The sequence below is a fragment of the Vulpes vulpes genome, chromosome 1 (genome assembly GCF_048418805.1).
Source record: "Vulpes vulpes isolate BD-2025 chromosome 1, VulVul3, whole genome shotgun sequence".
NCBI classification, from domain to species: Eukaryota; Metazoa; Chordata; class Mammalia; order Carnivora; family Canidae; genus Vulpes; species Vulpes vulpes.
In genome coordinates this window covers 28,980,309-29,006,567 of record NC_132780.1, presented here as the reverse complement: position 1 = coordinate 29,006,567, position 26,259 = coordinate 28,980,309, and the positions used below count along the sequence as shown (strand labels likewise).

The 26,259-nt window shown below is 46.4% G+C and overlaps 1 protein-coding gene across 1 annotated transcript in view; it reads right to left on the bottom strand.

Annotated features, from left to right (window-relative positions):
- Window positions 1–26,259, bottom strand: part of LOC112922080 (spermatogenesis-associated protein 31E1-like) — a 199,919-nt gene that overhangs the window by 35,563 nt on the left and 138,097 nt on the right. Inside the window, exons 5-6 of the mRNA XM_072747688.1 lie at window positions 9,063–9,154; window positions 8,643–8,745 (exon numbers count right to left, since the gene is read on the bottom strand). Of these exons, the coding sequence (XP_072603789.1) occupies window positions 8,643–8,745; window positions 9,063–9,154 (195 nt within the window). The remainder of the gene's footprint in view (window positions 1–8,642; window positions 8,746–9,062; window positions 9,155–26,259) is intronic.

The following is a 26,259-nucleotide window of genomic DNA, read 5'->3' as shown; positions in this document are numbered from 1 at the left end:
ACAACCCAACACTGTGCTGGTCAGCCTGTGGAAAGCCTTAAAAACTGAACAGTAGTTTATATTTGCCCCACTTGCTCCTACTATCCCTGATGCCTCATTTCTTCCAGAAAAGGCCTCGAGGATACAGTCCTAAGTAGAGTGGGTGCCTCTCGTCTCTAGGTCTAGGATGCAGGCCAAGACTGCCTCCAGAAGGTCACTGGAGGCCACCAGAGGCTTCATGATGAGCTCACTATTCACTGGTCCTCCAAAAATAAACAGAGGGTGACAGCTCTGGCAGATACTAGAGCTGGATGTACTCTAATACATGGTAGCCCTCAGAGGATTCCTTGGTCCCCCCAATGTCATTGATGGTTAGGGAGGGCAGACAGTTATGGTCAGGAAGGTCCTTGGACACTGCAAATATGACATCCCCACCTCCACTGAGAATATAAGGGTTCTATCTCTCCAAGACCAGAGGACATATTATTGGGCATTGATATCCTCCAAGGGTCAAACTTTTATCAGTGATTTCTGCCTCTTGGCTAAAGTCATCAAATCAGTACTGAGGGAAATAGGAACTGGGAACTGGTAAGCCTGCCATACCTGCAAAGAGTGGGGACCATTGAATGTATAAATTGTCTGGAGGCAGAAGGAGATGAGAGAAACCACTCAAGAACTGTACCAAGTGGCTACTGTATGCCCTACCCATAATGTCTCAATAGCCCACTATGGTCTATGGTCATAAAAAAAATCAAGTGGTTCATGGCAGATGACAGTGAGCCACTGAGAATTGAATAGGGCAGTGCCCCTCCCCCCATCTGTTTGGCTTTGACCAACAATGCTACCATCTTAGATACCTTGGCCATGTTCCTAGGGCTGTACCATGCTATGCTGAACTTAATAAATGTCTTTTCCAGTATACCCGTGACCACTGAGTCACAGGATCAATTTGCCTTCACGTGGGAGGAGCAACATAGACCTTTCAAGTGCTTCCCCAAGATTATCTGCATGGCCCCACCATATACATGAGGATGGCATCCCACATCAGTGAAGTGGGCCCATTATATTGATGACATAATGTTAAAACGTGAAGATTTGCTTCTGTTGCAAGATACCCTTCAAGCTTTGATGGGGCATCTATGAGGGTGAGGATGGGCAGTGAACCACATAAAATTCAAGGTCAGCATGGACTACAGTAAGGTTTTTGAGAGTTGCCTGGTCAGATAAGACTGTGTTGTCCCAGAAACTGTGATTTGATGAGGTACAAACTTACCCAACTGCTATGAATGTGAACAAGGTACAAGATTTCCTAGGGCTTTGGGGGCTTTGGGTGACTTTTATTACCCACCTGGCACAGTGTCTCTGTCCCTTATACCACCTGGTAAAGAAAGGGCATGTGTGGGACAGGGGATCAGAGCAGTGAACCTACCTTTGAGAAGCAAAACTACTAGTGAAGCAGGTTATAGCTTTAGGCATCTCTCAAGCAGGGCTACCATTTGATATAGATGTGTCTGTGACTACAGGTGATATAGGCTGACCATGTGGCAGAACAGTGTCCCTAGGATTTTAGTCTCAGCTCTGGAAGGGGCAGAAAGCTGGTCACCCCCTCCCCACCCCCACCACCTAAAGGAGCAACTGTTCCTAGCAGTGGACAAAGTGCTGCTCCAGGTAGAGCCTCTCACTAAAGAATAGTCCAAAGTGGTAAAGACTTCCCTGCTGGTCAGTGAGTGGCATGACAATATGTTCCACTGACCTATCCCTGCTTTGGCTCAAATCCCCACTGTGACTAAAGGCATGATCACTGGCAGGAGAGGAACCCCCTGTCTACTTAGCCCACTGTCTCTAGAAATGCAGGTACTACTAGGCCCTGTAGGGTAAATGTTCCTGCACCTGCTTCTGTCATCCTGCAGCCTGTAGAGTAGAAGCAGGTTAAATTCTGCTGATGACTGGTGTACAGAAAGATCTAGTCCTTGCAGTCTACCACACCAACCATGGTTACAATTCAGCCCAACACTGACATCATCTGGATGGGAACAGGAACACAGCACAGCAGCCAGTTCACCCAAGGCTGATCACTCATGAGCACATTAAAACCTCTGCACTGATGGTTGGGTTGTTCTAAAGGGATGAACACCATGGTTTGGACATGACTTGGACATCGGGAAGTTGATGGTTGGATGATCATGAATAAGCCCTTGAGGAGTCAGGATATAAGGAAACATATTTAGGTTCACTGCAAGAGCATGAGGTTGTCCTCACTGTTTTTCATACCCCAGCTCCTATGGCACTGACAGCTCCTGACATCAGAAAGTAGATGCCCTCATTCACATATGAGCCCTTTCAACTGATGCTCAGTAGGTACAGCAGACTGGGTGCATAGACAGTGGCCACCACAGCATCCAGGTGAGATGGCATATTGCCAAGGATGTCAGATTGCCCTTGAAGTACAACAAGTTGGTTAATGCAGTAGTGCCATGTCCTGTGTGTTTTATTTTTAAAGATATTATTTATTTATTTGACGGGGGGGGGGGGGCATGAGCTGTGGGGAGGGGCAGAGGGAGAGGGACAAGCAGACTTCCCGTTGAGCAAGGAGCCTGATGTGGGCTTGATCTCAGGATCCTGGAATCATGAGCTAAGCCAAAGGCAGATGCTTAACTGACTGGGCCACCCAGGTGCCCCATCCTGTGTTTTAAACAACACTCAAGGCAATTGCCAAAGGAGTCTGAGACCATCTACTGGTATTCCTAACTGGAGAGGGATTGGCAAATTGATAATATTGGCTCCCTCCCTCTGAGTGAGGGTTGTAAATATGCCCTGGTTTGTGTGGACACTGCATTTGGCCTAATCCAAGCTTCTCCTCATCACCCTGCAAACCAGACTGCCACCATTAGGGCTTAAAGAAGCTGAGTACCATGTATGGATACACTCTCCATTTAGACAGGGATTGAGGGTCACATTTCAAAGATCATAACGTGCAAGATTGGGCAAAAGGCCACGATAATGAGTGGAGGTTCCATCTCCCCTATGACCTGCAAGCAGCAGGGTTGGTAGAAAGGAAAAATGGAGTATTAAAGCAGGAGATAGAATTACAAACTGGTAAAACCACCTTGGCTGGGTGGACTAACGTATGTCCAGGCTTTAATTCATTTGAATGATTAACCAGTAGGTCCTGTTGCCCCTTTATGCCAGACTGGGGACCATGCTGAGGCACCCAACATCTTAGAGGTATGGACATTATAGGGCACAGCCATTGCCCCGACACTCATGGATGATTAATGTGTTGTGCTGCTGAGACCAGCAACCCCCTCACACCTGGGAAAGGAATTAAGCACTGGGAAGTCCCACCAGATTGGGTGAGCTATTTCACACTCCTGGGTGGCAGGAAATGACTCAATCTCCCCTGGGATCCTGCTGTCCTGCTGTAGAAGGACGCGTTGAAGTGCATTACACCTGGAATGGAATATGTGCCATAGAAAGAAGTGAAAAGAGGGTGTCCTGACCTGGCGTATCCCACCCCCAGTCCATCTCTCCTCACAGTGCTGCCTCCTCCAGCCATCAAGGCTGGAATGTGCAATCTGGCCAAACTCCTAAGGCTGCAGCCACATTAACATCTAAAAATCAGGCCATAAGTGTCATTCTTGTAGAAGGGGAAGGCCTCCCCATACATTTTCCTCCTAAATATTTGTCTTTTGACCTCAGGTTCTGCTGCTCCTGTAGTGCCCAGTCACAAGGTGAGCACCTGAAGGAAATACCTTTCTACAGTGGGCCCATGCATATGCCTGACAAGGAATCAAGCCAACTCTTGGATATATGGGCAGCTGCCCCTCTCGAGCTTGCCAGGATTGCCTATGGTGGGTATTGTCCCTCCAGGGAAGGGATCTGATGGCCCTAAAGCACTACACTATGCAAGAACAAGGTAGAACCAGTGCCCTTGGTTCATCTGATATCACCAATACTGATCTAGAAATCTGTTTTTTTTTTTTTTTTAATTCATAGAGACACAGAGAGAGAATGAGAAGCAGAGACACAGGCAGAGGGAGACGGAGAAGCAGGCTCCATGCAGAGAGCCTGACGTGGGACTCCATCCAGGGTCTCCAGGATCACACCCTGGGCCGCAGGCGGTGCTAAACCGCTGCGCCACCGGGGCTGCCCCAGAAACCTGGCTTGTACACACACTACCGATAACATCAGGCATGGGTATTCTTTTTCTGCCAAACACACTATAAAGGCAGTGCATCAAACTGTTGACTAGCAAGGTCCTAGAAAGACCACTGGCAGAACCATGAGTGGCTATGCTCAGGTTTGGGATGGGTTTATGTGGCTTACTTTGGTTTAAGGAGATTTGAGGAGCTGGGCATCCCTATGTTGGAAATAGGAAAAAAAATCACTCTAAACAAAATCAACCCCTTTTTACCAGAAACATGGGATGAATACCACTGGGACTGTGCAGCCATTCTCTCAGGTGAAGGGAGAGTGACTAGTCTGGCACTGACAGGTCATACCACTCAGGTATTTATTGGGTAGCCCCAAATGGGGCCTGGTGGTTTTGTGGCACAAATCTTTGGCTATGGCTTCTACCTTTGGCCATTTTATCCTGGGTTTTCTTTGGGCACAGGGGAAAATCTGCCCCATGGTAACATCAGTTGACAAGATGGGCAAGATGGGCACGCTCTGTCTTTGACTGGTATGATCATTTGGTTGCTGTCTTTGTTTGCTCCGTGGGCTTTGCAGACATTGCAGCACATATGGCACATACAGCCCTCACTTAATTCACTCACTAAGCCTCCAAGGAATGCTGAAAAATCTCATCCTTACTGAACCCTGAAACATCTCTAATGAGAACAACCGTCCTTCCAATATAATAGCCTGGGACATTATTACTGCCTCAGAAGGAATGCTCTGTGTTTGTACCTCATGAATCTGCTAATGTATCACGTTTATTATGTCCCATGATGATACAAGTAAATGCCCTGAGTGATCGGGCCACCAGCCTGGATTTAATAAATCAGTGGTTGGGATCATGGGGCTCCTGGTGGAAAAAGCTGTCACTAATTCTGGGAATCCTTGTCTTGTTTTCTCTTGCATTGTAGCCATGGCATCTGCCTCCAGCGCAGCCAGACAGACCACAGGCACCACCTCCAGGCTAGTGAAGCCCCTTGCTGACCACACAGGGCACACTGCAGAAGAGGGTACATGTGGTGTTGGAAGAGCTAGTCATGAAAGGTGGAGTGTCTGCCACTTGCTGTGAAGTGGACCCAGGCAACTGTAAGCTCCTTGTCCCATCCCCTTGCTTTCCCTGCTCCCAGAATCTGCTCCATGGACACAGCCTTGAGATGGTAAAGTGGTATTGAGACCATCTGGATGGTCTACATGACTAAGGCCAGTGAGGCCTCTATTTGAATCTTTAAGATGTGGCAGGTGGGTAGGGGATCTACTCCTTTTGCTTTAAGTGCCTCTGCTTAGTAATCCTGCCTCTTTCTGCCCTCTGAACAGGGACCACCTTCACATTACATCTAGGAAGCTCCCAAGGAGCTTGCAAACTAATGGTCATGGATTAGATCATTAACAATAGATCCACGTACACTATGTCTAGACTTTAGCAGAACAGGGACACCTACTAATGCATGCAGAGGACACATAGGAAACTTAGCACATGATACCATTAACCTTGGGGGTATATAGCAGGCTTCAGTCTCATACCACAGATTTCTACTCCAAGAATATGGGATTCTTTGTTAATAAATCTTCACACAATCATATTGGGAGCTACAGTAGTGGCTTAGGACTTGAAATTTAATATGCAGGACTTTCCAGACAGAGATTCCCTGAAAGTGCTCAGTTTTATCCAGCTTCACGTATGCCCAATTTGCAACCTATGCTCAAAACAGAGTTAACTAAAAGGAAGAAACGCTTACAGTTCCTCGCTGGGTGGGTAGGAGGTTTAAGTGGAGAAACAATGGCAGCCACCTTTTCCTTAATTCCAAATCAATCAGATCATATCAAGCTTTAAAAATTTTGAAACCAGACGATCTCAATTTAACACATGTGCCACGGCAGCTTTGTCATCACTGGGTACACAGATGGATACAATCAGCAGTATGTTACAAAATACGAGTGAATTTCACATGGAAGTTACCAGAGCAATGGGAATTCTACATAAAGCAGTTAGAGAAATTGCTAAAAATAACAAAATACTGAAAAACCGACCTGAATGGTGTTTCTCTAATTCTAGATTGACAATTGTTGCAGTTAAGATTGGCTGAAATGTGGGATACAAAGAATCACAGAACATTTATGATCTTGGAGCACTCCTGGTCACCTGAGATACTAGATGACCCAGCCAGAAGTGAAGTGGACACCACATATCCTAACGGTCACAATTCCTTGGGCAACCGTGAAACCGGACTATTGGCATGTCAAGGAGAAAATACAACATTGGGTACCACACTTCTATAGTTTCCCAACATCAAAAGACAGAATGAAACCTACTGGCCACAAAAGCTCCTTTATGACAGAAAGGAAAACATGATCCAAAGGACGTGTTGGTGGAATGGAGTGAAAATGTCCTTATACCTCTTAGAACTTGGGCTTCAGTACCTGTGAGCACCTCAGTGCCTTCTTAGGCAGTTTTGTATAATATTAGAAAATTGGACCAGGACAGTATGGTCTAAGCCCAGCCTCTCCCTAACCTGCTAGCGTCAAGGGAAATGTAAGGACACAATCAATGTGATGGGATGCGTACACCTAGAACAGGTCATGAATGTAACAAAGAAAAGGAAATGATATTTTTGAAGGCTAGAGAATATAAAGGCACTATTAAAAGAGAAATATTTCACAATGAACCTCCAAAAATTACTCTTATAAATATGTCATAGGTTAGAAAAGTAAAGACAAGTACAGAAACATTTGGAAGTCGAGGCTAATAAAGTAAAAGAACTTTTCAGGAAATGTAAAAATATGCATTCCTGAAGCAAATGGCAGCCTTGAATTGTGATGTTCTGGTGTACGGACACATGCTTGATGGTGCTAATGCATGTCTTCCCCATCGCCCCCCTGGAGACCTTAAGAAAATAATATTTACATGAAAACATGATTGTCAAGGAAGTTAAAAATGACTGGCTTAAGAAGTTTAACCTTTGGGGATCCCTGAGTGGCTCAACGGTTTAGCACCTGCCTTCGGCCCAGGGCGTGATCCTGGAGACCCGGGATCGAGTCCCGCGATGGGCTCCCAGCATGGAGCCTGCTTCTCCCTTTGCCTGTGTCTCTGCCTCTCTCTCTCTCTCTCTCAATGTCTATCATGAATAAATAAATAAATCTTTAAAAAAAAAAAAAAAGAAGAAGTTTAACCTTTGATCATTTGACGGTTACATACAGCGCCATGTTCAAGATTTCTTTGTTGTGCTTATAGTGATCATATGAGGTACATAGGTGCTGGAGCTGGTAATTAAAGTATGGGTCTGAGAACGTGCATCAAAAGGAAAATACTCACAAACTGTGACTGAGTGTGTGATTAAGACTGTAAGTGATGTGCAATCTCAGGGCGGACTGACGTTTCTGTGGACTTGGATTTGTACAAGGCATTAATTAGGCCCCAGTGTGAATTACTGTGTGAGTGATTTGAAATCACAGGGTGGATTGTTGTGTGTTGATGTGATATAATTTCAAATCCACTTATTTCCGGTGAATTCCCTCCCAAAATTGTTTTTAGGGGTAAAGTTCCTTTGATCTAAGAAAGCAGAAAGTTGTGTCAGGATGGGATCATCCCACATGCCCTCACCTGTAAGAACTCAGTAGCTTGGCTGCTGCAGGGGCCCCCCTGGGGGCTTGTCAGTGAAGACACAGGAGAAGCAACTATGATAGAGTGACACTTAGACTATGAACCCTGACAGCTGTAAGGTCTATCCGAGGAGATTCGGTCCTAGCAAAGCGACACTCTGCTGACCTAAAATCTCTCTCCTAAGACCGTGAAACAATTAACTCCTTATAAGGAAAAGGAGACCCTCTTATGGGCAGTGGTAAAAGCCATGCAAGGGCCCCTCAGGGAAGTACATTTGGCCCATCAACACCAGTGCCCTCCTTCTCCAGAAACGTGCTCTCGCAACACCCGACTTTGACTTTGGTTCTGGCAGCTGGAGGCCAGATCTTGGTTGGCACAGGTGTCTCTCCAAGGGCCGATTCCTATAAAAATATACCTCAGATACATTTGAATTTTATTGCTTTCATTTCCCTTTGCCTGTGATTAGTCTAGCATTAGTTTTGAATATGTTATTTCTTTAATGGTAAATTAAAAAGCATTGCCCTGTGTGCTAGTAGCTGGAGATATCTGCACAGTGAACCGGTGTTACAGACATTGTCAGCAAAGACAAAATCAGTCTGAGCACTGTTTGCTCCCAAAATCAAGCAGACTTTGTGGCAATATATGCATTTGTGTTGTTGGGACTTGGATTCAGGTAGATGCAGGTACCCTTCCACCCCCAAGAGTCTGCTTCTAACCTCCCCTGACATTGCCCTGTTCCAAGTCTCTGGCTCCCCTGATCTGGGAGGCTCACACATCACCCTGTCAGCTCCCCAACTACCTGCATTGTCTCCAGTATGGAAGGTGCTCACCCCTAAGGGCCCTTTAGAGGCAGCCCCTGAAATGGGTGAGAGACAAATGTACTTACTTTCTGTAGTTTCTGGGGTTTCTGCAGGTGTCTCTTGCTGAGGACACCATGGTCAGCATGCTGGAATCAGCTCTTGCAAGGCTTCCAGGTTCCTCAGCTCGGCCTTTAGGAGGGAAATGCGCATTTGAGTGAGTTAGCACTTGGAAATAGATGCTGTGTATCCTGCTAGCCCACTCCCACGAACTGGTCTCTCCAAACACGTGCCCTGGGCCAGATGCCTGGCTACTCACCCTCGGGGCTGGAGCATGCTCTCAAAGCATCTTGTCAGCCCACAGAGGGCAACCTGGTGCCATCCAAGCCTGCAGAGCTTGGGTTGGTCCTGAACCACTTACATAGCTTCCAGGCTATAAGCAGCCCACCATCCAAAAATCTTTCTAAAATACACCTTTGGAATGGCCGCCGGATGGGCCCCAGGCTTACCAGTAATCAAGGCTCCCAAGGGTCTCTCAGTGAAGGAAGTTCCTGCAGCCCAACAAGCCAGGTCCTGGCAGTCCAGACTCCTCCATCTGTGCCTTCAGAGAGAATGTGCACAATTGTGTCAGATAAGGCTTGGAATAGGCAGGTGCACTGTAACCCCGATGGCCTACTCTGGAGACCCAGTTTCTCCAGCCACTTGCCCTATTCCAAATCATCGGCCATGCGGACTTCCCAGCTTGCCCATGTGCAGTACATGCCCCATCAGCCCACCAGTGGCAGCTGGAGCCTCTGCACCCGTGAGGGGTGAACCGGTCCTGAACCACCTGCCTAGCCATCAGGTCATTGGGATCAAAATCCCACAAATATTTCTTATTAATTCAGTTTTTGTTAAAGACCTTCCTCCACTGATGTTAGGATCATCACAAAGCCTACAATTTAATTATTAAAATTCCACAAAAATTCCTGAGCAGCAGCTTTCAACTGGTGATAATCAGCCCCAGTTTGGACTGGCTGCCTGTTTAAGTCCTTGCCTCCTCCAGAACTCAAGGCACCCAGGTGTCTCTTATGGGAGGAGGACCCAGGCCAGAAGCACCCTGGCAAGGCAGGTCAGTTTCCTCCAGCTCAGGCTTAAAGGGAAACCTGCCTATTTGTGCAGGTTCAGGCTAGGAAGCAGATAGATTTCATGTGACCCCAACATCCCTGAGATGCCGCCACTCTCAACATTTGCCACATCCCTGGTCCCTGGCTCCCCTGACTTGGGCATCTCGAGAATATGTCAGCCAGCTGAGGACCTCCAGGCCAGTGGATCAGTCCCAAATCACCCCAACAGCCTCCAGGGTGGAAGAAGCCCTCCTTCCAACCCTCTTCTCAGGGGGCAGCTTGAAACGGTGACAGGCCCTGGTGGGACTGGCTGCCTGCCTGGTGGGGTCCCAAGCTCAGGAATCAGGGCTCCTCCATGAGGGGGAGGACACCCCGGCAGCCTCCCCCACCCAGGCCCCACAGGCACAGCAGGCCAGACTCCTCCTGCTTTACCTCTGGGGGAGCAATACGCTCATTTGTGTAGGACAAGGTCTGGGATTGGGCAGAAGCTGTGGGCCATCCCAGGCCCACCCCAGAGACCCGCCTCTCTGCACACTCACCCTGTTGCCTAGCTCCCTGGACCTGCAAAACTCGCGCATGCTCAGAAGGCACCTGCTCAGCCCCTTTGGGGGAATCTGGGGCCTTCCTGGCCTGTGGAGCTCAGGCGGGTCCTGAACCACCAGGGGAGCCTCCTGATCAGAGGGATCCCAACCCTGAGAGTCTATGGGAGGTGACAGCTTGAAGGTGGTGTCAGTCAGTCCTCATTTGGACTGCTTGCCCGATGGGGTCCCCAGCAGCCCCGGTAATCAAGGCCCCCAGAGGCCTTCTGCGGGAGGGTTACCCCTGTCAGCCAGCTCCCACTGGCTCTGGCAATGCAGTGAAGTTGCTTCTAGATTGGCTTTCAGGGGGACGTGTGCATTTGTGTCAACTAAAGCTTCTGACGAATCTGATGCCAGCCTGCTCCTGTGACCTGGCCTCTCCCCACAGATGCCTTGTTCCAGGTGGCAGGTGCTCTGCCCTGCACAGCCCGTGGACACACTCTCCGTACCTAGTCAGTCCACATTTCCCCATCTCTGCCTTCCAGCAGGATACGTGCCTTCGTGTAGGTTTGGACTGAAATTAGGCAGACGTGCATCCCCAGGCACCTGATCCTGTGACTTGGCCTATCCCTAGAACTTCCCTGATACAGGTGCCTGGCTCCCCTGGTTTATCTGGCCACGTGGTCATGTGAGTTGGCCTTGGCAAGCCCAGTCTCGGGAGCTCAGGCCCATCCTCAACCACTTGCATAGCCTCCAGGGCACAGGAAACCCATCCACTGAAAATCTTGCTGAGGTGACAGCTTTAAACTGGTGACAGTCACCATTTAGACAGACGGCCTGGATACGGGTTGTGTGTGTGTGTGTGTGTGTGTGTGTGCACGCGCCAAGCTTCTCCAGAGCTCAAGGCCCCTTGGGTATAGCTTTTTGAAGGCCACCCAACCCGTGGTCAGGCCCCAACCTGGACAATGCAAGTTCTCCAGCTCTTCCCTGAAGGGGAATAGGCCCAATCATGCAGGTTAAGACTTAGTTAAGGCTTAGCAAAGGCTAGTGCCTGGTACTCCCAACAGTTTTCTCCTGGTAACCAGTCTCACTCAACATTGCCCTGTTCTAGGTCCCAGATATCCTGGCCTGCTGTGAGCTGGCCTGGGGCTGCAGGGGACACCCCAGGCCTGTGGACATATGGCCTAGCCAACCACCTGCATGCAGAGCCTCTAGGGTGGAGGGAGCCCACACTCTGAGTGTCTTCCTGAGGCTTTATTTTACACTAAGGACTATTCCGTCCTCTTTGGGACTGGTTGCCTCTCTGTGGCCTGGAGCTCCCCAGATATCACGGCTTCCCAGATATCTCTTCTTGGGGGGTACCACACAACCCTTCCACAGCTCACAGCTCCTACTGCTGCTGTGACTGTTCCTCTTCAGCCACTTGTCCTTAGTTACCTTGACCTGGGGTGCCCAACAGATGTACAGTCAGCACCCTGTCAGCTCCAAATCTGTGGAGCTCTTGCTTGATCATGAGCACCCGAATGGGCTCAGGATGCTGGATGCCACACCCCAAATATTTTTCTGAGGCTACAGTCTTGTTCATTACCAACAGATTTATGGTTCAGATGCCTGTTGACCTGTTGAATTTTCAAGAGCAGCTGCTTGTAAAACGGTAGCCACTTCTGGCCCAGTTTAAAGGTCTGTCCAGTTCGAGTTTCTTAGCTATGTGTTTCAAAAAGGATAATGGAGCTTTTCTCAAAATGGAGTTTTTCATGTACAGAAGTTTTATCCAAGTCCACACCAGGGATCTCAAACACAGAAAGGGTCTTCAGAAGCTGCTCATGGCTCTCAGAGGAGAGGGAGGATGCCCAAGGGAAAGCCCTGGCTTGCAAATGTGCAAGCTGTTTGTCCCTGAAGACAGAGCTGGAGGATCCTGGGCTGCATGGCCCTGGCTGGGCAGGGCTGCTGGCTGGTGATTCCCCCAAGTGTAGAGATGGGGAGGCCTGGTTGCTGGAGAAGCGAGGATCTGCTGGGCTGCAAATCTGCTAGGACTGACCAGATTGCTTCAAGGTGATTTGGGGGTATGGGGCTGGATCCTTGCCACACCCAGCAGGGGTGAGTTGGGTCCTGTGATGCAGGGAAACTGGACCCAAGACTCTTCCACCCATTCTGTGATGCGTGGAAAGCCATTAAGCTCCAGGGGAAGACCAAAGCCTCTCAAGCTGAAGTCACGTTTCCTATTCTTGTTTGGCTTCACCTGTTTTGTTCATTGTAAATTCCCTTATGTGAGAGGGTGTGGGTGGGCAGTGGGAAGGACACTGACCAGCTGTACCCCCACCAGGCCACCCTCAAGCCTTTAGTGTAAGCTCCATGGTGGCAGGGACCTAGGGTTTGCTCATGACAGATACAGTCATAGCAGTGCCTGCTACCGAGGAGGTACCCATACGTGCTATGTGAAAGATGCATTCTGCTTGGGGTCCAGTGCAGCGGGACCAAGGACTCAACTGTGGACTTGTGGCTTCCGTCCTAGAGGAATCCCAAAATGGAGGGATGTGAAAAGTTGTTCAAAGCAGCAATTAAAAACCTTTATTATGGCAGCTGTTTAGAACCAGGTAAAAGTTCTAGAGACATCCAGAGGGCACCACCTGGAAAGGTAACTCCAACTGGAAGGACTACAGTGACCACTGAAGGCCCTGTGCCCATGTTGAGGCTCACAATCCTGTTGGAGAAGACTTCTGGTTCAGTTAATCTCCTCTTATATCTACACAGGGTCTTTGGGCTGGGTGTTTTAGGATTTGTCTTTTTCTGACCTCTGATGTCCTGGCAGCTCCCAGGCCATGAGCCATCCCTGTAGAGGCTTTCAGGGGTCACTGAAGTCCTTCCAATTGGAGCTGGGCTTGCACAGAACAAGCCTCCTCCCCCTCCCCTATCTGTTCTCCTGGCCGGGACTGTACATGCTGATCCAAGACTCCTGGGCGGAGGTGACCCAAAATAGGGAACCTCACTCATCTCTGACCTGCAAAGTCCAGGGGTGGCCTGTGGCGGGGTAGACCCAATATCTACACCTGGCCCAATATCTTTCAAAACTGAAGGTAAGCAAAAATAGTGTGAAAGAGAAGAAATGAAACAATCTCTTTTTGGGGATGACATGCTCCTAATATGCAGAAAAATCCTCAATAACCCACACTCAAAAACTAATAGAGTCAATAAACTAATTCTGTAAAGTTGCAGGGCACGAGATAGACAAAAACCAGTTGTTTCTATACATTAGCAAGGAACAATCTGAAAAGAAAATTAAGAAAAAAATTTTTTACAGTAATACCCAAAACAATATCTGTGAATAAATCTATTCAAAGAAGCAAAAGACTTGCACACTGAAAACTTCTCCATGACATTGCTGCACCAGGTTAAAGAAGACATAAAGAAATGGGAAGACATCTTTTGCTCACGGGTTGGAGTATTTTGTGGCGTGAAGGGGGCAGTGCCACCCAAAGGGATCTGCAGACCCAATACAGGTCCTATTAATGTCTTTCTTCTACATTAAAAAAAAAAGATTTTATTTATTCATGACAGAGAGACAGACAGAGGGAGAGAGAGAGAGTGAGAGACAGGCAGAGGGAGAAGCAGGCTCCATGCAGGGAGCCTGACGTGGGACTTGATCCCAGGTCTCCAGGATCATACCCTGGGCTGAAGGTGGCGCTAAACCGCTAGGCCACCAGGGCTGCCCTCTTCTGCATTTTCTAATTGCTGTCAATCCCTTCTGGTAATTTCCTTTTAGACACTGTCACTGGCATCTCTTAAAGTTAGATTGGGTCATTTACATACTTTCCATTTGTCTACTTAAATGTCTTGAATTTAGGGACTACCATTTTAGTAAATGTTTTCATGTCCTTCTCTGGTGAGTCTAACATCTGTGCCAGCTCTGGGTCATTTTCAAAGGATTGACTGGTCTCCTCATTAAGGGTCATTTCTCTGCCTCTTGGCATACCTCAAAATCTTTGATGGAATGCCAAACATTCTGTATTTTACCTTGTGGGTTGCTGGATATTTTCATGTTCCTATAAATTTTGAGTTTGGTTCAAAGTCCTATAAATTTTGAGTTTGGTTTGCTTTTACTTGGAAACAATTTGATCATTTCCGGTCTTGCTCTCAGGATTTGTTAAGTGGTCCAGAGCAGTGCATAATTAGGCCTAATGAGTTCGCAGATCCTAAGGGAAGACCTCCCTGAGTACTCCATGCTAGTACTCCCCTCTCTCCATGAAGTATGAAGGTTTTTTTGTTTGTTTGTTTTTCTTCCAGTCTATCTGTTGGGAACAAGCACCATTCCCAGTCCTGTATAAGTGCCAGGCACTGAAAAAAAAAAAAAAGTGCCAGGCACTGTTCCTCTAATCCTTTTTTTTTTTTTTTAAGATTTTTATTTATTTGTTTGAGAGAGAGAGGGAGCGAGAGAGCACAAGCAGGGGGAGGGACAGAGAGAGAGGGAGAAGCAGACTCTCTGCTGAGGAAGCCTGATGGGGGCTCAATCTCAGGACCCTGGGATCATGATCTGAGCTGAAGGCAGATAATTAACTGACTGAGCCACCCAGGTGCCCCGTTCCCCGTCCTTTCAGATAACGTACCCCTGACCTTGGGTAGTTTACCACATATGGAGGCCCTGGTCAGTACTGCATGCAGTGCTGCATGCTGGAGGGGCCTCTAGACAGATGTTCCTGATTGGCTTTCTGCAGTTCTCTCCTCCCTGGTACCCTGTTCTGTGGCCTCTAGTTACCTTGGCCTCCTTGGACTCAGCACAGGGTCCTCCTCACCTTGAGGTCCACTGGGCTCCTCTTGTTTCCCCTCCCTGTACTTTGCTTGGAAACTCTCTCAGGCAGTAAATGGGAGCAATGGCAGGGCTTATGTGTTTGTTCCCCATCCTTTGGGGATTACCAACCTCTTTCACTTGACGTCCAGTATCTTGAAAATCTGCATTTCATGTATTTTGTCTGGTTTTGTGTTGTTTTCTTGTTGCAGGCAGAAGAGCAGATTCAGTTCCTGTTACTCTGCATTGGTGTAGTGCCCCTATTTTTAAAATCAACGTTGGAGGGACACCTGGGTGGCTGGGCAGTTGGGCGTCTGCCACCTTTAGCTCAGGGCGTGATCCCGGGGTCCTGGGATTGAGTCCCGCATCAGGCTCCCTGCATGGAGCCTGCTCTCCTCCCTCTGCCTGTGTCTCTGCCTCTCTCTCTTTGTCTCTCATGAATAAATAAATAAAATCTTTTAAAAAATAAAATAAAATCAAGGTTGGAAAATGTCGATCTAGATTCTGATACTTTTACAGAACAGAGAATATACCCACAGCTAGGGAGAACCCTTAAGGTTTGTATTTAAAAAAGCACAGCACCAGTTTTTGCTTGACTCTATCGGGATTGCAAGAAGCCCCATGACCTGCTGTCCAAGAGCTGAGTGGGTGTTCCTGTGAGGTCTGTGGTGGAAATGATTTTTGCCAGATGACATACTTCTGTAGAAGACTTTTTTTTTTTTTTTTAAGATTTTATTTACTTATTTATTTAGGGTGTGCAAGTGGGGGTAGGGACAGAGGAAGAGGGAGACAGAATTCCAAATGGAGTCTGGTCAACTCCGAGAACCCCACACTAGGCAGCTCCCACCACCCCGAGATCACCAACCCAGCCACAATCAAGGGCCAGAAGCCCAACCAACTGGTCACCCAGGTAACCCGAGAAGACATTCTTTAACGACTTGATCATTTCTGTTCAGTCAAAGGTCCTCCAAAGGAAGTTTAAGACGGCCTGAGGGGAAGTCCCCACTTTGAGGTTTCGTAGGGTGTCCCTGGGGCTCAGACTGACTTCTATCCCGGGTGGAGTGAGCAAGAGACAACCGCTTTGCCAAAAGGATGGGCTGCAACCCAAGCAAGGAAGAGAGGGGCAAAGATTCCCAGGCACCTCCCTGTGCTGCTGAGAAGGAAACCCCAGAAAGGGCTCCACCCACAGGACCCTTCCTAAGCAACCCAGGAGCACCCAGTTAGACCTCTGTGCACTTGAGGGGATGAGCGCTGGGTGTTTATGCTATATGTTGGGAAATCGAACTCCAATAAAAAAATATACCAAAAAAAAAAAAAAAAAAAAAAAAGAAAGAAAGAAAGAAAAAGAAAAAAAGAAAAAAGAAAAAAAAGGAAGTGAGAGGCAAAGATCCCAGGCACCTCCCTGCGCTGCTCAGAAGGAAACGCCAGAAAGGGCTCCACCCACAGGGCCGTTCCCTAAGCATCCCAGGAGCACCCAGTAAGACCTCTGGGCACACCCAGTTGGCCTGTTACCGTAACACCCAGTGCTGGGGAAGCACACCAGTTAGAGGCGCACTCACAGCCAAGTGAGTGGTCCAGTCAAGTTCCAGGCATCTGAAAAAACCCCACAGGGACAGACAAGTCTGGAATGAAAGGAATCAGCCCAGCACGAAGAGCTGTATCCTCATAAATGGGACATTGCCTCCCGCTGCCTTCTCACCTGGGTATCTCAGCTCGGCTGCTCCTCTTGCCTCCTCCCTAGGCGTTTCTTGTCACCACTCTTCCCTGAACCTCCTGCCCCAGGGGCGCTCCCGGCCCGCGCGCACCTGCACACCTGGGCACCTGCGCACCTGCCCGCGCGCGCACGGACGCCAACACGGTCTGCGAGGGCCGCGGGGGAAGCCTTGCCGCCCGCGGGAAAGCGCGGAGCCTGGGCTGGAGGACACGGAGGAGGGGGACGGCTTCCCCCGAGGAGCTCAGCCTCCACAGCCAAGCGCGCCCCGGGCCGCCCCGGGGATGGATGCGCGAGCACAGGTCAGGAGCGTCCGCGCGCTCCGGCCTCGCGGCACATCCCCCCGCTGCCCGCTTCCTTTCCAGGAGAGTCCCGGGGAGGGCCCGCCGCGCCGCCTGGTGGCCTCCGGGGGAGGCGCCCAAGGAGCCCCACGCTCGGGGCCGCAGGTGGCGGGGCCAGAGGCGAGCGGGGTCCCAGGCACACGGGCTCGCCCTGGACCAGATTTCTACAATCAGTCTGCCTCTGCAGGGGGAAAAGCCACATCTGGAAAACACCACCACTACTCCAAAGAGACCAGTACCTGTGCAATTTTATGGTCATCAATGAATGGTGCACTTCTAGGCTTCTAATTTGGCTTCGTCTTCCCTTGCTGTTCTAGATTGTGCTCTGGCGTAATGGCTTGATTTTACTAAACTGACAAAATTAGAAAATATGTTTTTATTTATTTTTATTGGAGTTCAGTTTGCCAACATATAGCATAACACCCAGTGCTCATCCCGCTAAGTGCCCATCACCCAGTCACCTCAACCCCCTGCCCACCTCCCTTTCCACTACCCCTTGTTTGTTTCCCAGAATTAGGTGTCTCTCATGTTTTGTCACCCTCACTGGTATTTTCACTGATTTTCTCTCCTAGAAAAAATGTTTTTAGTTCCAATATTTATTAGCTGGCACCTGAGTCAATAGTGTGGTGGTAGGCAGATTAATGCCCTCCCCTGCTAGGGGGTCCCCATTCCAGTCCCTGGAAGCTGTGGATATGATGGATCACATAGCAAAGGGGACTCTGCGGATGTGCTTTATGTTAAGGGCCTTGAGATGAGGTTATCCTGGATCGTCCAGGTGACCCCCCATGTAGATACACGAGGGCCTTGTGAATGGAAAGCGCAGAAAAGGTCAGAATGATGCCTTGTGAGGAGGACTCAACCTGCTGTTGCTAGTGCTGCAGATGGGGAAAGAGGCCATGAGCCAAGGAATGGGGAAGGAGGCTCTAGGTGCTGGAAAAGGCAAAGAGTCAGACTGTCCCCTAGAGTCTCCAGAAGGGAAGGCAGCCCTGGTGACACACCTTGATGTTCATCCAGTGAGACCCTGGTTGGAATCCTAACCCACAGAACTGTGAGATAGTAAATGTGCATTCTTTTAAGCCACTAAGTTTATGGTAAATTGTTAGGACAGTAATAGAAACCAATACAAGTGTGATTGGGTGGAGCAGCTACAGGATCTGCTGGATGTAATAAATCCTGCGTACATTCTGCAGGTTGACTGTCAGGTCAAGAGCTAGTTTTACATGTTTAAGTGTTACGTGAAGTACTTGCCTCTTTTTCATTTCCATTCTTTCCTGTGGGATCACACCCTGATCCCCGCACAGGGCACAACACGGTTCTTAGATGAATTATACAAATTGGAAGACTGTGGTTGTCACGCAGATTTTTTTTTTTTTTTAAGAATGGGCTCTGCTTCTGTCGCATAGTGGGAAAGGATGTTAACACATAGAAAGTTAAATATTGGAGCATCCTCCTCTCAAAGATATGTAGGTTTTTTTTTTTTTTTTTTTTTTTTGCAACTAGTTTTCTTAAGGTAGGGAACTACTTTTTAACACTCAGAGAGTGGAATGTGAGAATAGTTTTAGGTTTTTTCCCCAAAAAGGACTTGTAACTGGATCCTGAGCAGATCTGAGATTTACATGATATGTTGTTGCTTTTTATAAATGTCATGCACATAAAATAGATATCTTAGAGGGAATATTTGAGTTCTTCATTGATTACTGATTATTTTATCAACACCTACCAGACCTAGCAGCACAGGGATGAAGGTAAAGTTTCTGGGATATTTGAATAAGCATAGGGTAGGAGGGCCTCACATTTTGCTACTTTAATACTTTATGGCTTTGCTGGCTTTTCACCCATTCTGCTGATTCTGCCAGCGAGCCCCTCCGTACTGACAGCCAAACATGCTCATGTAGCCCTGAAGCCACCAGGTGTGAAAGCAGATGTCGAGGCCACTCCATCCATCATGGAAGTGGGGCATGTCTCCACCGCAGGCAGGAGTCTGCTGGTGGATCTTTTTGGTGGTGGTGATTGTGGTGACAGTGGTTGTTTGTAGTCTTAATTTTTCAACTGTTTCTGGGAAATAACTGTGGAGTGATAGTTTTATTTTAGTGCTGGAAGGCAAAAGGACACAACTAAGGAATATTTAAAGATTTTTAGTCAACATTTATGGAATGACATATACTTCCCAGTGATGGGTTCTTAATTAAAGTAAAGCTAATTTATTTACAACTTTGACACAACGTTGTAGAAGGTTCTGTAAACTGTGGTCCACAGCCCACTTGTATCAGAACCACCTAGGGTGTTTATGTCAAATGTGCAGATTCTAGGGCCGCACACCAGCTCAATCTCTTGGGACTCTATAGAGCCCAGGAAGTGGCTTCTATAATCTCCATTGCTGATTCTAAGTCGGCCCACATCTAAGAATCGCTCTCTCATCTCTTTCAACTGGGGATTCTTACAAAATGACAAGAAAAAACATATTCTTGTAAACTTAGATTTCAAGCATTAGACCACGAGCTTCTCAACAAGTGTATCTTTCCTACTCTTGCACACTCAGCTCGGAGATTGTGCTGAAATTGGAAACAAAGCAGGTGAAGGAAAAAATGTTTATTTCTTTTATAACATTTTGCTTTTCTAGCCACCCAAAGAACTGTGTATCATTTCCTCTAATGGACCCTGTTCACCAGTTATATTGACTGTCAGCATATCGCTATAGCAACACATATGCTTATGTATCATACATTTATACACACATTCTAAAGCACCATGACACACAGGCTAGGCTTCTGCACAAAAGCCACATAGCCACATACGCATGATCATTGGTTTACTTTACACAAGACTTTCAGCGGCTTGGTCTGGTCATTAGGCCCAGGCAACCCCCCGCCCCCCCCCCCCCCCCCCCCCCACCGAGGAGTTCAGATGATGAAATGGGACAGTGTATTTAGATTGAGGCCGCCACACTTGGGAGATCATAAAAGAATGGAAATAGGAGGTGCTAGGCTAAGCGTGAGATGGTACCTGGAAGCCACTGCTTCACCATGTGGATTCAAAGCACTGGTGTGTTGCAGTGTAGACTGACACTCAGCCTGATGGTGACCCAGCTGACCTAGCCTTGGGTTGGGTGTGCCTCTGGGTGTAGGGCTAGCTGAGCCCTACTGCCAGCAGAGCATTGTTGGTCATGTGCTTTTGGAACTGCTGAGGAGCTCTAGTGTGGGGACTGGGTGCCCCATTCATAGGAAGTGGGGTCCTGTTTCCCCTGAGTTGACCATCTGAGGATAAGTACTGACGGGAGATATAATGGGATGCATTTACCATATATGCCATGTTTCACATGACCCAGTGATACTGGTTACAGGCCTTCATCAAGCGCATCCATATTCCCACAAGGAGCTATGTTGGATAAATGAGGGCCATGAATATCCTTTTCTTAATTCAGTTATGTTTTGTCACCGAGTGCATGAAAAAGATTTCAATTCACAGATCTAATTGGACTGTAGAATTAAGAATAAGGGATTATGGGGCTTTAGTGGTAGTAGTTTTGAAATGAATCCTAAAGACCCATAAAGAGAAAGTAAGACATGAAAAGGGAGGTATTTCTGGGTGAAGCTGTTTGCAGAGACTAACCCCAAAGATGTTCCTCTGTTTTTTTCTCTAAATCCAAATTCTCACAAAGCTCTTATTACTATGTATTCCCCTTAATCTTCCTGACAGCACCTAGATTAGACCCTCATCATTTTACTTCCCCCGTTCAGGAGGTTTCCCTGGTTCTAAGGTCTCCTGACTCCAGCTGTCCCACCAGCCTTACCATCAGAGAGTTCTGTGTCCATCACGTACCTACTGTACTCAGGAAAAAATACTCATTTTCCATTGTATGCTATGTAAAATGTACACTTTCATCCAGCCTTGTAGGTCTTCTATATGCTGGCAACCATTCTTTCAACTGCCCTGACTTTTCACACCCTCTAATACACAGCTCTCCTCTAGGCAAGCAGGACCCAATGCTCCCCTGACTTCGTACATAAGCTATTCTCTCAGCATGCTGTTCCCCCTATATTGCCTTAATTTCTGGCTCACCAGCAAATTAGGAAATTCAGTCATGCTTTATGAAAACTCAAAGTTCGTCCAACAGTGAACATTCTTAATAAACCAGATTGCTTAAGGAATTTTAAAACATATAATCAGAAGAACTTAGAATTGAAAGGGTAGGGAGTCAACCGCCCACCCAAAGCAAGAACTGCTTCCATGTGATATTTGACAAACCATCTTTTCTATGTAAAGAGGGCCTGAATGGGGAGCTTACTTACAAAACCAGCCATTCCTTCACTAGAAGGCTCAAGCGGTAAGGGAAGCATCAGTTAAGTAGATTCCATGAACCTGCACCCTTTGCCCCTTGTTCTGTCCTCCAAGGGACACAAAGCACATCAACTCTTTCTTCACTTTCATGAAGTTCTTCAAGTATTTAAAGCTAGTTCTCACCCCCTCATCATCCTTTCTAGACCTAAACATTTTTAGTCTCTTCAACCAGTTTGAGATTTCTGGTCCCTCAGTATTGTGGTCCCTGTGTTAGTTATGTTCCTTGGTTTGCCAATGTCCCTTTTACAAGATGGTGCCTCATAATCTAACGATATTTCCGACATGGTCTCACCATAAGGACACCTCTCTTACACAACTGTGGTGTCAGGTGGCTTTTCTAACAACCTTGATCTACAAGTTCTTTGTATGTTTGTGTTCCCACCTAACTCCCTCATCCTCAAGCTCACAGATGGCACATCCTCTTGTACTTCTACCACTGATATTAGTGCTCAATCTCAGGACTTTGTTTGTATTTGCTGATTTTCATCATATTGACATCAGCCCTCTGTTCCAGACTGCTTGGATTTATTAAATTTACATTTAGAATACCCTCTGATTGAAAAAGCATGGGGAAATGTAAGAAGATTCTCAAATAATGGAATACAAATATTCTCATTTCAGCAGGTGGTGAAAAGTGCTCAAAGAATTTAAAACTCGGATCAAGGCTTGAAATTTAGGTTCTATTAGTGGTATAATTTTTTTTTATCTTTTAATTTTCTCCTTGGGAGGGGGCACGAGCGTGGCTCAGTGGTTAAGTGTCTGCCTTTGGCTCAGGTCATGATCCCAGGGTCCTGGGCATCAATCCCACATCAGGCTCCCTCCAGGGAGCCCACTTCTCCCTCTGCCTATGCTCTGCCTCCCTTTCTGCATCTCTTATGAATAAATAAAATCTTTTAAAAAATAATAATTTTCTCCCTAGGGACAGGTCAATGTGGGAGCTACACTGCTACACTGCTGCTACACTGGCTGCATGGATGGTCAGTGTGGATTATTCACATTATTCAAGACCTTTTCAAATGATAGTACCACCAAGACATCCTTTATATTTAAAACAAATCTTGTATATTTTAGACTTTGACTGACTTGTTTCTGGACATCTAGCTGGGTGAGGTTGGACTTCTGTGGCCTGTTTCTAGGGATGGGTGGCCTGGGTCTTGCTCATGTCATCGCCTCTGTATTTCTGTATGAAGGCTCCCTATCTTCTTTTTGGGAGCCCCACACCTGGTTAGGGGTCTTTCTGAGACAGAACTCTGTAGCTTTCCAGATGTCTACAACTCCCAAGGTAAAAACCTCACTCCCATCCTAAGTAAGGGTGAGGGATAGGGAAAATACATACCTTACAGTCCATTCTTGGAATTGCCATAAAGTGCCTCATAGGTCTGTAGCTCTGACTGTGGAGGGACTGCAAGAGCTGCTGTTTCTCTTCATACTGTTGCTGCAGGAGGCCAGCTTATGCTGCAGCTGCCAGGGGAAGAGGCAAGGGTCTGCTGAGCTAGCAAGGGTCCCTGGGGCAACAAGCTGTGAGCCAGTCTTTGCACTGAAGAGTTTTAGATGTCAACCCAGGGGTCATGACACCTATCACTTTTATTTTACAGATGTGGAAACAGAGACTCAGAGAGGTGAAGTGACTTTGCTTGAAGTCATGCCATTAGCCACATTACCTAGGAGCAGACACAGCAGCTTCATATTCTTACTGCCCCTCCCTACTCTTCTCGTGGTGACAAGCAGATATACGGTTTATGCTGGGGACTGCTGTCAGGGCTGGAATGGGTGCTTCTGACATTACAATGAGACTAATATCTTCAAACAGACTGGAAGCACGAGAACATTCTTTCTCCAGTATCTGATATGCTGAACCCTTCTATAACAAATTGTACTCTCCCAACTTTAGAGCGAAAAAGTGTTCCTGCAGAAGTTCTCACTACTGTTACACATCACCCATGAGGAATAGCAGAGGAGAAACAGGCCTGGGCCTAAAACCTGATGGACAGAATGCCTGGTTTCCATGTGCCTCCTCTCAGTGGGCTCTGTACATATTATCTATAGTCATCATTTTTTAAAAAGATTTCATTTATTCATGTTTTAAATTCTAGTTCAGATATCTTCTTTTATCTATATTGATTAAATCCCTGGCTATCATTTATTCCTGTTCTTTCTTTTGAGGCAAATTCCTCTGTCTTGTCATTCCTTTGTCTTGTCAAATAAAATTAAATTAAAACTTAAAAAGAAGAAAGCAAGGTAGATCCTAAGTGTGTTTTTGTCTGCTTGTTAAGAGAAGCTTGATAAAAAAAATTAAAAATAATTTTAAAAACATTAAAATTTAAAAAATGCTTTTTTTAAAAAAATTAAAAACCCCAACAAATCCAAAAACAAATGAAAAACCATAAAGGAAGCTATATCCTGTTCTCCTTGAAGCTGAAGCTTTGTAGCAGTCTATGGTCAGTATATGTGGTACATGTGGGGGCCTGCTGCTCAGATTCTCAGATTCTACTTACCCTAGGGGAGATGGACCTGCAGGATGCATGGTGAGGGTGAGGGGGCTGGGTGTAAGCAGCTCTGGTCTCCACATGGTGGTGCTACTTTTCTCTCACTGAGGTCAGTCACTGCTAGTGGGCAAGGGGTGAAAATGGGTTCACTCCACTTTTGTCTCCAGAATGAGGAGCTCCTGCTTTAGGAAGCCCTCACAGATGAGCAAGCAATCACCCCTCTTGTATGCCCAGCTTCCATCAGATCCCTGCCTTCACCCTGTCCACATGCCTGGTGGTGCAACACTCCTGTCTTTTATCACAGATGAGGCTGGGTTTCAAAACCACACACTGGTCCTTGGGACATGGACCCAATGCTGATCCTCTGGGGAAGGGTCTCTCTGTGTTGTGACCAGTGCCAGCTTATCCCAGAAAATAGCTGCAGGACCACACAGTGTTTTGAAGTTTATGGTAAATTGCAACACACAGCAGTGCCAGGGTTTGTTGCCCTAAGCCAGTGTCTTTGGTGAACAGGGCAGCTTAATGGCACCCACAGGGTCAAGAGGCCATATCACCTCTACCAAATGTACTCCAAGCAGGGAAACTGCTTCTCCCTGTGTGACCCAGAAGATCCTCAGATGGTGCTGCCCATTCCCAGGGCTCTACCTTTCTTCTCCATCAGAGAAGACCACCAGGTGTAACCCTAGTGATGGTGCTGACTTCCGGAAGTTCAGACTGCACTCCACTGTTATGAAAAACTGGCAGTATTTAAACCCTCTCCTTCTCCCAGTCAATGGTTTTGGAGAAGAGTTTTCTTGTGCAATTCTCTGTGCGTATTTTCATTCTCTCTCTTTCTCCCCTCTGAGATCAGGGCTCTTTCCTCCCCCAAATCAGCTCTCCACAGCTCCTACCTTCCATAGGTTGTTTTTTCTACTTGTAGATGTGCATCTTTGTTCTCTAAGACATTTGAGACCTTGATTTCTTGGGATGTTCAGAATGATTTGTTATTTATCTGTGTTCGAGGGAGGAGGCAAGCTTAGGGTTGCCCTACTCCTCCACCATCTTAACCCTCCTCCACCATCTTTGTTTTAAAGTCTCGTCTGAAAAAAGTATTGCTACTCCAACTTTAAAAGATTAATTTCTATTTGCATGGAATATCTTTTTATTCCCTCCATTTTCATTGTGTATGTGTCTTTAGGTCTGAAGTGAGTCTCTTGTAGGCAGCATACAGATGAGTCTTGTTTTTTTATCCACTCTAGCCACCCTGTCTTTCGGTTGGAGCATTTATGCCATTTACGTTTAAAGTTAATTATTGGTAGATATGTACTTATTGCCATTTTATTAATTGTTTTCGGGTTGTTTTTGTAGTCCTGTGTTCCTTCTCCTGCTATTTTTTCTTCTTCTTGTGATTGATGACTTTCTTTAGTGTTATGCTTGGCTCTCTTTTCCTTCATTTTTTTTTTTCTGTATCTATTATAGGATTTTGGTTTGTGATTACCATGAGGTAATCATTCTAAGTATACAGTAGTTTATATTTAGTTGATGGCCATATAAGTGTGAATCCCTAACAAAAGCACCACAATTTTACTCAATCTCCTCCATGTTTTATGTATATGATGTCACATTTTACATTTTATTTTGTAAATCCCTTAATTTTTAGATATAACAGATTTTATTACTTTGTTTTTTAATAATCACAGTAGCTTTATAACTGATTGATCTATTATCTTTAGTATAAATTTCCTTTTATGCATGACATTTTTTTCTTTTATAATTTTCTTATAGTTTTCCACTTAAAGAAGCTCCTACTTCTTGTACCAATTTAGTGGTGATAAACTATTTTAAGTTTTGTTTGTCTGGGAAGTTCTTTATCTCTCCTTCAATTATGAATGATAATCTTTCTGGATACAGTATTACTGATTTTAGATTTTTTTCCTTTCAGCACTTTAAATATATCATGCCACTCTCTTCCAGCCTGCAAAATTTTTGCTGAAAAATCAATTGTTAGCCTTATGGGATTTCCTTTGTCTACAGCTAGTTGCTTTTTTCTTGCTGCTTTTAAGATTCTCTATCTTTAATCTTTGACATTTTAATTATTATGTGTCTTGGTGTAAACTTCTTTGGGTTCATCTTGTTTGGAGCTCTTCTGCTTTCTGGATTTTGATGTCTTTTTCCTTTCCCAAGTTTGGGAAGTTTTTAGGTATTATTTTCTTCAAATAAGTTTTCTGCCCCTTCTTCTATCTCTTCTCTTTCTGGGACCCCTATAGAGCAAATGTTTGGATGCTTGATGTTGTCCCAGAGGTCCCTTAATTTCTCATTTTTAAAATTCCTTTTTCTTTAGTTCATTTTGGGTGTTTTCCATACCCTTTTAGATCACTGATCCATTTTATGCATCCTCTAATCTGCTGTTCATTTGCTCTAATGTGTTTTCATTTCAGTTACTGTAT